Source organism: Sceloporus occidentalis, unplaced genomic scaffold, assembly GCF_023333645.1.
Source record: "Sceloporus occidentalis isolate IW3139 unplaced genomic scaffold, rSceOcc1.0.p SCAF_4, whole genome shotgun sequence".
NCBI classification, from domain to species: domain Eukaryota; kingdom Metazoa; phylum Chordata; class Lepidosauria; order Squamata; family Phrynosomatidae; genus Sceloporus; species Sceloporus occidentalis.
Genome location: NW_028316984.1, coordinates 136,136,029 through 136,149,559, shown reverse-complemented (window position 1 = coordinate 136,149,559; position 13,531 = coordinate 136,136,029). Strand labels below are relative to the sequence as shown.

The 13,531-nt window shown below is 39.8% G+C and overlaps 1 protein-coding gene across 2 annotated transcripts in view; it reads right to left on the bottom strand.

Moving 5' to 3' along the window:
* FUT8 (fucosyltransferase 8) overlaps positions 1–13,531 on the bottom strand; it is a 142,587-nt gene that overhangs the window by 75,838 nt on the left and 53,218 nt on the right. For both annotated transcript variants that reach the window (XM_089521673.1, XM_089521675.1), the window contains 2 exons: positions 6,767–6,882; positions 6,481–6,646 (listed from right to left, as the gene is read on the bottom strand). In XM_089521673.1, coding sequence (XP_089377799.1) covers positions 6,481–6,646; positions 6,767–6,882 — 282 coding nt within the window. The remainder of the gene's footprint in view (positions 1–6,480; positions 6,647–6,766; positions 6,883–13,531) is intronic.

Here is a 13,531-nt window from a genome sequence, read left to right as displayed (position 1 = left end):
GGAAGCATTAAATTTAAAGGATCAGAAATTTAAAAATTCAAAACTGAGATAAACTGGAATAACAAATTGTTAAGATTACAGAGCAATTGAACATATTAGAGGAAACATCATATTTCAAAATTAAGTAATAAGAATCCTACAAAAATTAATTTGAATAAAAAAGAAGATATGTTACAAAAATCAAGTGTAAACATAACCTGAAATTTAGAGGAACCCCAGAAAATAGTGAAAAGGTGATTCGTTAACATGTATGCCAGAAATAGGCAGTTTGTATGTCAGATATTTCTTGATTTGGACATTTCAGTAGCTGTAGGAATTGAAATACCAGTGGGAATAGAAGAAAGAACAGTTAAAAGACTGACTAAATCACAAAATACAGTGGGCCCTTGGTATCCACAGGGGTTTGGTTCCATAAATCCATGGATGCTCAATTCCCATTAAATACAGTGAAGTCCCTTGTACAAAATGGCAAAATCAAGGTTTGTTTTATACATGTAGAAGCCGTGGTTGAATCCTTGGATACAGAGGGCCGACTGTATATCAGTGATTCTGTCAGGGCAAAAAGGAAAGTTATGACTGACAATGATGTTTAATGATGCACATCCTTAGCCATTAGCAAAATGAAAAGAATCTAGTTTTTTAAAAACAAAATTAAGCAATATAGGCATTTTATATACTTCCTGTATACGCTTTAAAATAAACATTCTTAATAACAATTGGCAAGGTGTGAAAACTTTTAGTGAAGTAAACCATTTCACTTCAGCCCTAAACAATCCTTAATCATTCAACATATATATATATATATATATATATATATATTAACATTAGAAATTTAACATGGAGCCAAAGCAGACAGGTGGGAAGGAGGACCCGAGACCGCTCCTGCCGCAAGTGGGCCGGGACAACAGCAACTGCATGGCCCTGCAGGACCCAAGCTGCAATGCCAGGAACTGGATTATCCCGGCTCTTTTTGGCTTTGGACCAAAGAATCAGAAGCATTACGTCAGAATGGCTTCAGGCTGCTTTGGGGGAGTGCATCATGTAAACACCATGCCCCTGAAACAGCTGGAAGCTACTTCATTTGGCCCATCTGTTCAGGGTCATGGTCTTCATTTGAAGCACTTTTTGAACTGTTCATTTTAAACAAAAATATGAACGTAAGAAATATATTCTTACCCAAGAAAGAAGGGAGTTTGCTAGAGGTTATATATACTTCCTCCAAGAGTTTGATATTAAACAGGGTAAAGAGAAATATTTGGAACAATTCAAATTGGGCATTATGTTGAAACTCTAACCAATGAAGAGTGGCTTTTGTTATAAGTGTAATAAAGAGAAAGACTGTGGAACATATGTTAAAATTGAGAAAAATAGGGTTCCTTATTCTTTGATATACATTTAAACTCCATTGATCAGACAAAAATATTAAAAATAATAAAATTAATGAAAACACAGGAACAAAGAGAAATTATAATGAAAGGATTATCAGTGGAGGTCTCTACTAAATTAGCAATAGCAAGTACATTTCCATACCGCTTATCAGTGCACTTAAGCACTCCCTAAGCGGTTTACAAATTGTATGCTAATTGCCCCCCAAAATCTGGGTACTCATTTTAGCGAACTCGGAAGGATGCAAGCCTGAGTCGAGCTTGAGGCCTTTCGCTGGTATTGAACTCGCAACCTTATGGTTTTGAGTGAGTGGCCACCAGGGCTCTTTTAAATTACATCTTTCTCACTTTATATGTACTCTTACCAAATAATTTTATCCGTTCTAGGAATAGAAAGAATATTTGATTTTTTTTTTTTTTAATGAAAAATATTTGGGTTTTTTTACTATTAAGAAACTCCGAGGACAAGAATTCTGGACAACAAGAATCTTCGCAGTTTGGGACTTATTCTCCATAAAATTCACACATTCTTCTTTTTCAAAGAAAAGAACTTTTTATGCACAGAAATTAATAGCTGTTTCTTTTTTTTCCTTTTTTTTTAAACTATCATTTAATTGAATCAGTTTACACTTGTACTTTGGGAGAACAGCAGACCTTATAAAAAGCTGATGCAAACTTAACTCTCTTTCATTACTGAGTAAAGATGACTTGTTTTCTTAGCAAATGAAAAAGTAGTACACACACCCTAAATTTGTCTGCTATGATCTTAAGATATGATTCATGTCCAAGAGATATAGCCACCAGCTACACCTCCTGGTGTCACTTTGGCACTGCAGTCCAAGTGGGACATAATTTTCTTCCTCTTCCCTATAATGCCCCTCTATGCTGTGGAAATAAATATCTGTGGAGGATTTCCCAGCCCTCTGGAGAAGGTTTTTTGAGTATATGAGAAGAGGGCTATAGAGAATCCCCATGATTCCACTGACAGAAGCAATTCCATTAGTAGATGTACCTCAATCTGTCTACTGTGCGCTAGGCCATTACTCATATATTATTCAAATGAGGGGGTTAAGCGTGCTCAGTGCTATTCCCTCTGGTTGATTCCGTATGGTGATAGATTGCACCCTTCGTTGCAAAAACTTAGGGAAAGTTTAAACATCTAAATATCTGTATCACAGTTAAGCTTCCATTTGTATATATTTTCAATTTACCCTGAAATGAAATAAATAGTTTTATTCTTTCAGTAACGTCGCTCTGACTACTTTGTTTAATATCTAACATAGTGGGCATCAACATTATTCTATCAGCTCAGAAATTTAATCTGCTGCCCCTGAAGTCAATAACATCTACAAAGCATCTTGTAAAATATTATTTTGCCAATGGTACCTGAGATATCAGTTTTACAGAAATGAACAGGGACATAAATAATTCACAGGTTATTAACTTTAATACCAGGTCTAGATAAGAGACAAATTTAATATGTTCCAGTTGTCAAAGTAAGGAAATGTACAATTATTGAACATTCTGGCAAACAAATTAATCTAGTTAGAACCAAGATTGGCAAAAAAAAAAATCTGTGTTGTAAGAGTCTTATATTTGGCTTTTATAGCTTAAGAGAGCTTCATACTGTGATGAAATATACTCCTAGACAAGTCATCCTCCTTAGCTTGAAACATATGAAGAAATTAATTTAGTTTAGAACAACAAAATAATATACAGCTTCATTCTGCTAAATTTTTAAAATCTAAATGTATCCAAAATTATACACAAGACATGTAAATTCAATATCCCTAAGCATACCTACAGGATGTAGCAGGCTAGAGAGGAAATTTAGTATATTCACAGGCTCCCCTGAGGTTTCAAAAGAAATCTGTTTCCCTTCTAGCTACTGTTGGACTGCAGCTCCTCTCATCTGGCCTCTTGCTGTGAGAGCTGAGATAAACAGGAGTTGAAGTCTATGAGTGAGGGCACAGAGAGGTTCCCTACTCCTACTCTACAACGTCCATCATTTCACATACATTTAAAAGTGCAACTCCAAATACTGTATAGTTTTCTACCACTGAACATCCTTGAGCATTTTGTCAAGGAATACCAGGAAAAAATATAGCCACTCAAGCAATGAAAAAAGAAGATGGTTTTTTGGCTCAAAGAAAATATATGACCTCCAGAGTCACTTCCATTTCAGACATGTTCTAAGATGCAAGAATCTTATCAGAATCTTCTGTACAAAAAAATACATCAAACCCTCCGTCATTCCCTCTAGAATAGTGGTTCCCAACCTTCCTAATACAGTTCCTCGTGTTGTGGTGACCCAAACCCATGAAATTATTTTCGTTGCTACTTCATAACTGTAATTAAATAGGTGTTTTTCAATGGTCTTAGGCGACCCCCATGAAAGGGTCATTTGACCCCCAAAGGAGTCCCGACCCACAGGTTGGGAACCACTGCTCTAGAATGAATGGAAAATGGACACTGTAAGAGTCAAGGAGTAACACACAAATAAATCTGTCCACTCTCTAAAGAACTAGGCTTAGCTCCTTAGAATTAAGAAAGGACTATCATTCCGGGGGGGGGGGGGGGGGGGGGAGCAAAATCTGTAATACTTATACATATGCTAATTAATAATTTTAAATATCAAAGTCAAATCTTCATACAGACCTAAGGAGTTTATGTTTAATCATTTGCTAGCATTAATAAACTTTCCCTAAGCATTTCCTAAGCTGAATTCATTAAAAAAAATTGAACTAGGAAATACACTTGGCAATGCCTGAATTGATGAAGATGATTTTCCTTAGGACTGGGGGTGGAGATGAGTGGTAGTCCCTGCAATCTTTAACATCTGTTTCACTCTGAATTCCACAGACCAAAATCAGCATTTGTTTTAAAGCCAAAGACTGCTGATCTGTCCCAACCTTGCACAAAAAAGATTCTAGTGCGAACATGAAGTCTAAACATCAAGCTTGTCCATGAAACTTTATGGGAGGAATATGCAGCAATTAAAAAATCAGATTTAAAACCTTACTATGGTTTTTATTTTGGTGCCACTAGATAACACATCAAGTTTGCTGATGTGGATTTCTACAGCACAAGAGACCAACATTATAAATTATAACATAAACTAAATGAGAAAAGTTTCTGATCTGTCAGCCAGTTATATGAAATGGGCTTCAAACTCTAATAAATCAGTTATTTAGCAAACAAACTATATGGTTTTTTGTGGGTTTTTCAGGCTATGTGGCCATGTTCTAGAAAATTAATCCTTTTTTACATTAGCCTCCCAGCCTGAGGCCTGCCATCAGCACAGAACAATACACATGCAAATCACTCCTGAATTCCCAGGCTCACACAGTATATTATAGACCCACTTTTTCCAGGCAAGCATTCTCTGAAGATGCCAGCCACAGATGCTGGCGAAACGTCAGGAAGAAAATCTTCTAGAACATGGCCATATAGCCCAAAAAAATCCACAAAAAACCATGGATGCCTGCCATGAAAGCCTTCAACTTCGAAAGGTTGGAGTTTTACTGTCTTAGGTCCAAACCACACTACAGAAAATAATATAGTTTGAGACCACTCTAACTGCCCTGGCTCAGTGCTATGGAATCTGGCAACTGTAGCTTGTTGTGGCACCACAGCGCTCTGACAAAGGAGGCTAAATGTTTCACAAAACTACAGTTACCAGAATTCCCTTGAATTGAACCAGAACAGTTAAAGCAGTCTCAAACTGGATTATGTCTGCAGTGTGTTTTGGACCTTAGAGGAAAATGTAAAATTAATTTGGAAAACATGGCTAATTTTGAAAAGAAATAATGAAAGATCCAATGAAAATTTACATCTGGGACACATGTTCAGTCCTAGCTTCTCTTACTGTTTGGATTTAACTCCAACTATATCAACCATTACCATCTGAATAATGAAGATAATCACCCTCCTCATAACAAATTTTATGGTGAACCAATCTTAAAGGAGCCCATCATACCTCATGAAATTAAGAAATGCTATATAAAAGATACAAAGTAGTACCAGTTTGCAATTGCATGATAAATCATTGAGCCTCATGCAGACCTCCTCAACAGTGACTAAGCTGGAGTGGAAATGGGACAGACCCTTGTGGCCTCAATGGCATTTACCATCTGCCAAGGGGAAAAATTGGCTAAAAAAACCTCAGTGATAACAAATTAGGTGCTTCCAAGTTGTTTCAGAAGCAACAGCCTTTTGTTTCATTTTAAAGGTGGCTGAAAGTGATGCAACATCACATTAAGACCAACTATTATCTGCTGGGCTCTTATGAATGCCTCTGTAAAAAAAAAACATTTTGCATAATAGATTCCATGAAATAAAGAGACTGGTGAAAGGAAAATACAGTGAGGGAACACTATTATAAAGATGAAACTTTGTATGTATACAGGAAGTCAACATATCTCTTATGTTCAGCACTTTAATATCCAAACTCTTTCAAAAAACAACAAAATAGGAGACTATGGGCCCGAACAGACAGGCCAAAATAAAGCTGCTTCGGGTCACTTTGGAGGAATGCTGTTTAAATGACACATGCATCTTAAGAGGCCAGAAGCTGCACCAAAGCTGTGCTCTGGTCCTTAGGACTGGAGCATGGCTTTGGCGCGGCTTCCTGCCTCTTAGGACACATGCATCATTTAACCAGCATAACTCCAAAGTGACCCGAAGCAGCTTTATTTTGGACTGTCTGTTTGGGCCCAGTGTTACTCTAGTGTGGTCATGTGGCTCTAAGATCCTAGGTGTGTACCCACTGAATGAGATTTGCAGGAAATAACTGATGTCTGTACACAAGCCATTCTTTTACATTTGCAAGAACACATAATACAGGTATTATACATTATCTGTACATTATACAGATACCAGCAAAAGTTCTGGTGTGCTGTACATTCTACAGCAGAGCAGAGGGGGCAAGCACACATATCCCATAGCAATGCATTTATATTATATTCTAAATAGTAGAATAAACTGATTCAATTGCATGTGCACCATTTCATTTATTACTCAAACCTGTTGTCATCTCTTTCACACAGTCTTCATAATTTAGTACAGCAAACATTTAGCAAATAGTTATTAGTACCTTTCATGATCTCCCAAGTCAGACAGAAGTTCATCAGCGTGCCTTTGGAGTTCATTTCCTTCCAAGCTTTTTAATTTCTTCAATTCACTCTGGAGAAAAAACCAAAGTTCCTTGGCTCCATTTTCAATCCTCCTTCTCAATATTTCATGGTCTTTTCCTAAGCCCACTAACAAAATGGAGGGGAAAGGACAATGAAGGACTGTTGCATTTATCTCATTACACAGAACACACATTTGTGGGTTGGTGTTCCATTCTAAGATACAAGGGAAAAAACTCATATACAAACCATCTCCTGTTTGTTGCTTATAATTTTCCATCTGTTCTTTGGCCTTTATTAGCTGTTCTTCTAAAGCATGGACTCTTCCTGCAGCAGGACCCTGATCAACAGGACCTTCTGGTATCCTATTACGAAAGGAAAAAAATGCAACAAGTAAGTTTGCATTTGCATAATATCTGTAATTCTGCATGGTAAGAGTTAGGAAAGCCAACATCCAGACGGGGTAAGTACAATTTAAAAAATAATGGACACTTTAGCTGTAAGTTACAATACAGTACTATGCCATCACAGATGCAAAAAAAAAATGTTACTGAAATCTGTATAGAATTTTATGTTCACTTTCCGCTCTGAAATCTAATGTAGCAAGAACAAGATAGAAACAACTATTCACTGAAATCTATGTCTTGATGAGCAAGCACAAGGAAATACCCAAAGAACAAATACCTATCATCTCTGATTATGAATACAGTTGGCTCTCTGTATCCATGGATTCTGCACCCACGGAAAATAGTGTTTGTCAAGTGTGTGAAGACCGTTTTCCTTCCAGAAAGTTCCACTAAAAACTGTTGTGCAAGTGGGGGGGGGCTCTCCTGCAAGTGTCAGATGAGTTACTGTCAGTAGCAGGAAGTATGTGGATCCTAGTTTTTCAAAAGACAAAAACTACTATTCCCAAGACTGCCACTCATGGCAATTTACCATTTCTTCCTGATTATACATAACTATAAAGAAAACATTAACAAGTAAATAAACAGTAAAGAGCATTTTTTTCTTTATTCGGTTATATTTGTCTTCAATATATTATTGCAGCACTCTACATCTCTATGTATAATAGCTTTTGGAGACTTATTTGACATCTTACAACATCACTATTTATCAATAACCTTTATATATGTTCCTAGGTTACATGAAAAGTCTTAGATAAACTGTTTTAAATCAGAAAAGATCTTCAGGGTTATTCATCCATAGAGACTAAGGCCAAACTGAAGTCCAGCATGTCGGATTTTTGTTTTTAAAACAGCTAATAAGGCTGGCCAGTTTCAGAAGTGTGCTGCACATGGGAAAGGGTTAATGCTCGCTTCCTAGCACTGCTATTCAATGTTACTGAAGTCAATGGGATTGTCCTTCCCAGGATTAATAGTAATGTAACAATCTAAGATACACAGATGACACCATACTATCAGAAAACCTCAAAAGCCTGAAACAACTACTAAGAAAGCTCAAGGAAGAAAGTGTAAAGGCAGGCTTACTGTTGAACATAAATATGGTGGTCCATGCCCTTACGCGGGGGATCCGTTCCGGACAACCAACCACCCCCGCGTAAGGGAAATTCCGCGTATGCTGAAGCCCATTTAAATTAATGATGCTTGAACCACGGCGGCACAGCACACCACAGGCACACACGCCAGTACTCTTTCTGGGGTGTGGCGTCATGCCTTTCAGCACAGCTTTCAGCATATGCTGAAAGCCGCATATATCGCGCCCATGTATGACGAGGGCGCACCGTAATACAAAAATAATGACCACGGAGAATCTGCACAAATTTAACCTAGACAATGAAGAAATAGAATAGTAAAAGAGTCCACAGACCTGGTATCTAACACTGATAGGAATAGTGGACTGCAGTTTGGAAATCAGAACAAGATTAAGAATGGGGACGGAGGCTATGAAAGAACTAGAAAAGATCCTAAAATGCAAAGATATACAACTGAGCACAAAAGTTAGAATCATACAAGCCATTATATTCCCCATTACTACATATGGATGTGAGAGCTGGACAGTTAAGAAAGGAGATAGGAATAAAATCAATTCATTTAAAATGTGGTGCTGGAGGAGAATGCTGAGGGTTCTTTGGATAGCCAAAACGACAACAACAACAAATGGATCCTAGAACAGATCAAGCAAGAAATCTCCATGGAAACCAAGATGACAAAACTGAGGCTGTTGTACTTTGGATACAACATTTGTATGCTCCTCGTAATAGAAGGCTCCATTAGTGATTGCCTTCAAATAATACTTGAACTGATTACCACAGAATCCTTGTGCATCTGCTGCAAAGATGAAGATTCTGTATGTGGCAGAGTATTATGGGACATGATAAGGGTGTCCCCCTTGTTCACATGTTAAGGCTTGATTCAGTGAACTGAATGAATCAGTTAAGCGGAGAACATAAAGACCACTCCTACCATCCCAACACCATCAAGCCCAGCGGCGGCAGTGAGAGTGCCCCTTGCCCCTTTAACATCCAGGGCCAACGCAGCAGCACAGCTGGAGCAAGGAGGGTGCGTCCAAGCAGAGGACATAAGCGGAGGACATAAAGACCACTCCTACTGTCCCAACACCATCAAGCTCAGGAGCTCAGCGGAAGCAGTGAGAGTGCCCCTGGCCCCTTTAACATCCAGGGCCAAGGCAGCAGCGCAGCTTAAGCAAGGAGGGTGTGTCCAAGCAGAGGACATAAGCAGAGGACATAAAGACCACTCCTACCATCTCAACACCATCAAGCTCAGCGGCTTAGCGGAGGCAGTGAGAGTGCCCCTGCCCCCTTTAACATCTAGGGATGCGGAAATCCACTGCAAGGCAGGCAGAAGCAGAAACTAAGGCGCGTTACAGAGCGCCGAAAAGCGGCGCTCTGCCTGCGCCGAGAAGCCCCAGTGACCAAACCACAAGGCTTCCCAGCGCAGCTAAAAAGAAGAACCAAAATGGGGCTTCTTCTTGTGTCGTGGAAATGACGCAATGAGGCGCCAATGGTGCACTCGACGCGTCATTTTCACGACGCTACGTGCGGACGGTAAGCGTCCAGCATGTAAAAATGACCGCGCCCATGTGTATAGGGCGTGGCCATTTTTACTCCTGTCACGTGCTAGGGATGAGGCCGGTATGAACATTAGGTCCTCGGCCAACCCCTACCATGTGATGGGGCAGCGCAAAGGCCTGTGCGGAACGGGCCTAAGTTTGACTTTCTATTGAGCCCTGAACTAATTATAGTTGGTTTTTTAAATTAATTATGAGGAATTGTATTTTATAATGTCTATGAGGGTACATGGACTATAGTCCTTTATAACTGTATTATTGTTGCTCAATATTTAGTATATATATATTTTTTCCCTCTAGCCAGAGTCGATTACTGTTGGTTGATTGATATGTTATACTTTATTATTATACAGTGGGCCCTCGTCTTACGCGGGGATCCGTTCCGTATCCCTCCGCGTAAGGTGAATTCCACCTATGCTCAAGCCCCATTGTAAACAATGGGGCTCGTGCGCAGCGGCGCGGTGGCGCAGCGGCGCACGGGGCGCAACAGGTGCGCGCACCCATGCAATTGAATGGGACGCACCGCCCCTTCTGCCCCGTGTGTGTATGCTCAAGCTGCGTAAAGCACGCCTGCGTATGGCGCAGGCGCGCTGTATTATGTATTGTATTTTGTAATTTGTATTTTTTTCATACTGTCTTCATTTTTATTTTTGGTATTATAATATGTTTGTGTTTTGTTTTAATTTATTTAATATTAGTTGAGTGGAGTTGTGCTGGGGAGGGAAGGGATTAATTATTACCTTTATAATAATATAATAATAAAATTTTATTTATATACCATTTTTCCATTGATCAAAGCGGTTTAACAGCATATATGACATACAATATAAATATTAAAACATGAATATATTAAAAATCCCCCCATATACAAATAACAAAACCATATCTCATGCCAGCTCAGCAGTGCTGTCAGGAGGGGAGGGAGAGCATACAGAAGTCAGGAGTCAGGGGTATGCCTGCTCAAAAAAGTGTGTTTTCAGCCCCTTCTTAAATTGGTCTAAGGAGGTGGCCGAGCGGAGCTCGCCGGGGAGCGAGTTCCAGAGCTTGGGGGCCGAAATAGAAAAGGCCCTCCTGGTGGTGGTAGCCAATCTAGCCTCCGGAACTCTTAGCATTTGCTTCCCGGCTGATCTGAGTGTGCGGGGCGGATTATATGGAGAGAGGCGGTCCTCCAAGTACCCTGGGCCCAAGCCATTTAGGGCTTTATAGGTAATAACCAACACCTTGTATTGTGCCCGGAAGCAAATGGGCAGCCAATGAGTCTTTTAAGACAGGTGTTATGTGACTGGTCCTAGATGTATTAGTGACCAGTCTAGCCGCCATATTCTGCACCAATTGCAGCTTCCAGGTATGGTACAAGGGTTGCCCCATGTAGAGCACATTGCAGAAATCCAAACAAGAGGTTACCAGAGCATGTACTACTGTTTCAAGGTCCCCCCGGCTCAGGTAGGGACGCTGCTGGCGTATCAGCCGAAGCTGATAACAGGTGCTCCTGACCGTCGCATCCACCTGTGAAGTAAGGTGGAGCGACGAATCAAGAAGCACCCCCAGACTGTGTACCGAGTCCTTCACAGGAAGTGTGATCCCATTCAGGACAGGTGGAAGTACCGCCATCCCTGGGCCAAGAGAACCTATCACGAGCACTTCCGTTTTCTCTGGATTCAGGCTGAGTCTGGTTACCAACTCCAGACAGACAACAAGAGGAGAGATGCCATCCTTGGTCACTGAATCAGTCGGAGACATAGAGAAGACTATTTGGGTGTCATCAGCGTACTGATAACCCCGCGCCCCATGCCTCCGGATGATCTCTCCCAGCGGTTTCATGTAAATGTTAAAAAGCATGGGGGGACAAAATGGCTCCTTGAGGGACTCCAGATGTCAGGGCCCTCTTGTCGGAGCACACGTCCCCCAGCTGCACCATCTGGAACCTCCCAGAGAGGTAGGATCGGAACCACTGGAGCGCAGTGCTCCCGATTCCCAACTCTGCCAGGCGTTCCCGAAGGGTACCATGGTCTATGGTATCGAAAGCCGCTGAGATGTCCAAGAGCACCAACAGGGACACGCTACCCCTGTCCATGCCCAGACGGAGATCATCGACCAGGGCGACCATGTCAGTCTCAATCCCGTAGCCCGCCCGAAAGCCGGTTTGAAATTATTTATTTGTAATGTATTCTTTTGATATTGTTTGAATTGTGTTGTATTGTACTCCTCTATTGTTAAAGCCCGGATTCCATGTGATTCGCGGGATATAAATAAATCCATATTATTATTATTATTATTATTATTATTATTATTACCATTATTATTGGAAAAAACAATAATGCTAGGAAAGGTGGAGGCAAGTAGAAAGAGAGGAAAGTCACATGCTAGATGGATGGACTCTATTAAGGAGGTCAGAGTTTACAGAAACTAAGAAGAGTGGAGAACAGGGACTCTTGGAGATGTCTCATCCACAGGGTCACCGTGGTTGTCAAGAACAACAACAATGGGGAATGTAAGGGTTAAGAAGCAAAAGTAAAAGGGAACAGAATTAGGAAGAGAGCCCTTAATGCAACTATTCAACAATTTGTGTGCAGGTTCAAAGGGAACTACTATAACAATCTATGAAGAAAAATAGAAGACCAGAACAAAAAAGGCAGAACAAGAGACCTCTTCAATAAAATCAAATAAATCAAAAGGAAATTTAAATCAAGAGTAGGGATGTTCTATGACAAGCAAGAGAACATACTGCATGATCAAGAAAAAATAAAAAGCCAATGGAAACAATACAGACCTATATAAAACAGTTAAAAGGATGACAGATTCATTTAAGGAAGAACTATTTGAAGAAGTGCAAATTATGCACGCACCACACTAAGGAGAAATAAATCGCCAGGTGGAACTGGCATACCATTAGAACTATTTCAAGCAACAGAGACAGAATCTACTCAAATTATTACTAATATATGTCAGCAAATATGAAAAACAAAAGAATGGCACACAGATTGGAAACACTCAATATGCACTCCAATCCTCATTAATGGGGACACCAAGGATCCCATGCAAGCAAAAGGATACTCAAAATTCTACAACAAAGACTCTTACCATATATGGAACAAGAAGTGTTAGCTATCCAAACTGCGTTTAAAAGAGGAAGAGGCAGAAGTGATCACCATGAAATCTTATGTTGGATAATGGAGCGCACCAAAGAATTTCAGAAGAAAATCAGCCTGTGCTTTATAGATTATAGCAAAACCTTTGCTTGTATTGTTGTTGTTGTGTGCCTTGAAGTCATTTCCAACTTATGGCAACCCTAAGGTAAATCTATCATGGGGTTTTCTTGGTAAGATTTATTCAGGGGGGGCATTGTTTTTGCTTTCCTCTGAGACTGAGACAGTGTGACTTGCTCAAGGTCATCCAGTGAGGATACATGGCTCAACAGGGATCATTGTCTCGTGAATTGTAGTCCAACGTTCAAGGCATTATACCACACTAGCTCTCTTGTTTGTGTAATTCATGAAAAACTATTAATCACTTAAAAAAAGGTACCGCAACAACATTTGATTATCTTAATGCACAATCTACACTCAAGACAAGAAGCCACTGTTAGGACAAAATATGGAGAAACAGGATTATTTCTAATTGGCAAGGTGGTCAAGGCAAGGATGCATTTTATCACCCTATTTGTTAAAACTGTGCACTGAATGAAATAAAAAAGCTGGCATAGACTCTGAGGAAGGTGGCATGAAAATTGGAGGATGGAACATCAACAGTTTAAGATATGCAGATGGTGCCATACTAGTAGCTGAAAATAGTAAAGATTTGGATTAACTACTGAAGAAAGTCAAATAAGAAAGTGCAAAGGCAGGTTTACAAGTGAACATTAAGAAAACAAAAATAATGACCACAGATGATTTGCATAAATTTTAAAGTAAACCATGAAGACACTGAGATAGTCATCAAGATTTTATACACCATGGCTCAATCATC